At 38.2% G+C, this 947-nt stretch overlaps 1 protein-coding gene across 1 annotated transcript in view; it reads right to left on the reverse strand.

Annotated features, from left to right (window-relative positions):
- The window catches only part of LOC101298155 (L-ascorbate oxidase homolog), a 1,600-nt gene extending 1,160 nt beyond the window's left edge, over nt 1-440 (reverse strand). Inside the window, exon 1 of the mRNA XM_004305525.1 lies at nt 3-440. Within this exon, the coding sequence (XP_004305573.1) occupies nt 3-440 (438 nt within the window). The remainder of the gene's footprint in view (nt 1-2) is intronic.
- Nucleotides 441-947: the final 507 nt, after the last annotated feature.

Here is a 947-nt window from a genome sequence, read left to right on the forward strand (position 1 = left end):
ACTGGGATCAAGAGACGACTGTTTACACGGAGGCCACCGAAGGCACCACCGGCTCTGTGCATGGCAGTGATGGGATAGTAGAAATAGCTTCCAATCTGGTCCTTGACTTGGAAGTGGTACGTGTAGTTCTTGCCAGGAGGAATAGGGCACATTGTCCCTGGTGTTCCATCTTGCCATGAGTTCTTCCTCTGCTGGATTCCGTTCCATGTGAACATCAATGGTTCATCAAGGTTGTTGAAGACGTTGATGACGATGTTGTTGTTGGTGGTGGAGTTAATATTAGGTCCTGGAAACTCGTTGTTGATGAGAATGCCTTGCTGGGGGACTCCTAGGGGAGAGATGGTTCCATAGCTAACATTCCATGTGAAGAAAAGGTAAGGATCCTCACCATGAACAACCGAGATTGCGCCAATCGAGAGGCACAACAACAGAATATTCATCGTTGTGGAACTAGAGTATTTCTGATCTTTTTTACTCTTTCGAATGCTTAGAAGAAATGATAATCGATGCTTTGTGGTTTTTCCGTCTCCCCCAGGTTTCCAACTTTTATAACCTCTTCGGTAAATTCTCCACCATTCAAACTTTTGGGAGTTTTAGTCTATATTGTTACATTCCAACGTGACAAGATAACAGTAAAACTAGTAACAAGATCAACAACAATTGTTCATCCAATGCAAAACTAACAATAACAACAACCACCACACAACAACGACTTATTTGTGTAAAAAAAATATAAAAAAAAAGTGTGACATTAACCACCTCAAAAGAACTTTAAGAGTTCGATAAAGTACTGATCGTGACAAAAAATAAAAATTCAACTACCATCAATATGATTACAGTAATTAGTGAATAAACATTTGTTTATCAGTTTTATTTTTTCTGATACTCATTAGAGACTAATGCTTAATACCCATTATTTCCTTTAGTTTTTTTTTTTTTTTTTTTTT

Source organism: Fragaria vesca, linkage group LG6, assembly GCF_000184155.1.
Source record: "Fragaria vesca subsp. vesca linkage group LG6, FraVesHawaii_1.0, whole genome shotgun sequence".
NCBI lineage: Eukaryota > Viridiplantae > Streptophyta > Magnoliopsida > Rosales > Rosaceae > Fragaria > Fragaria vesca.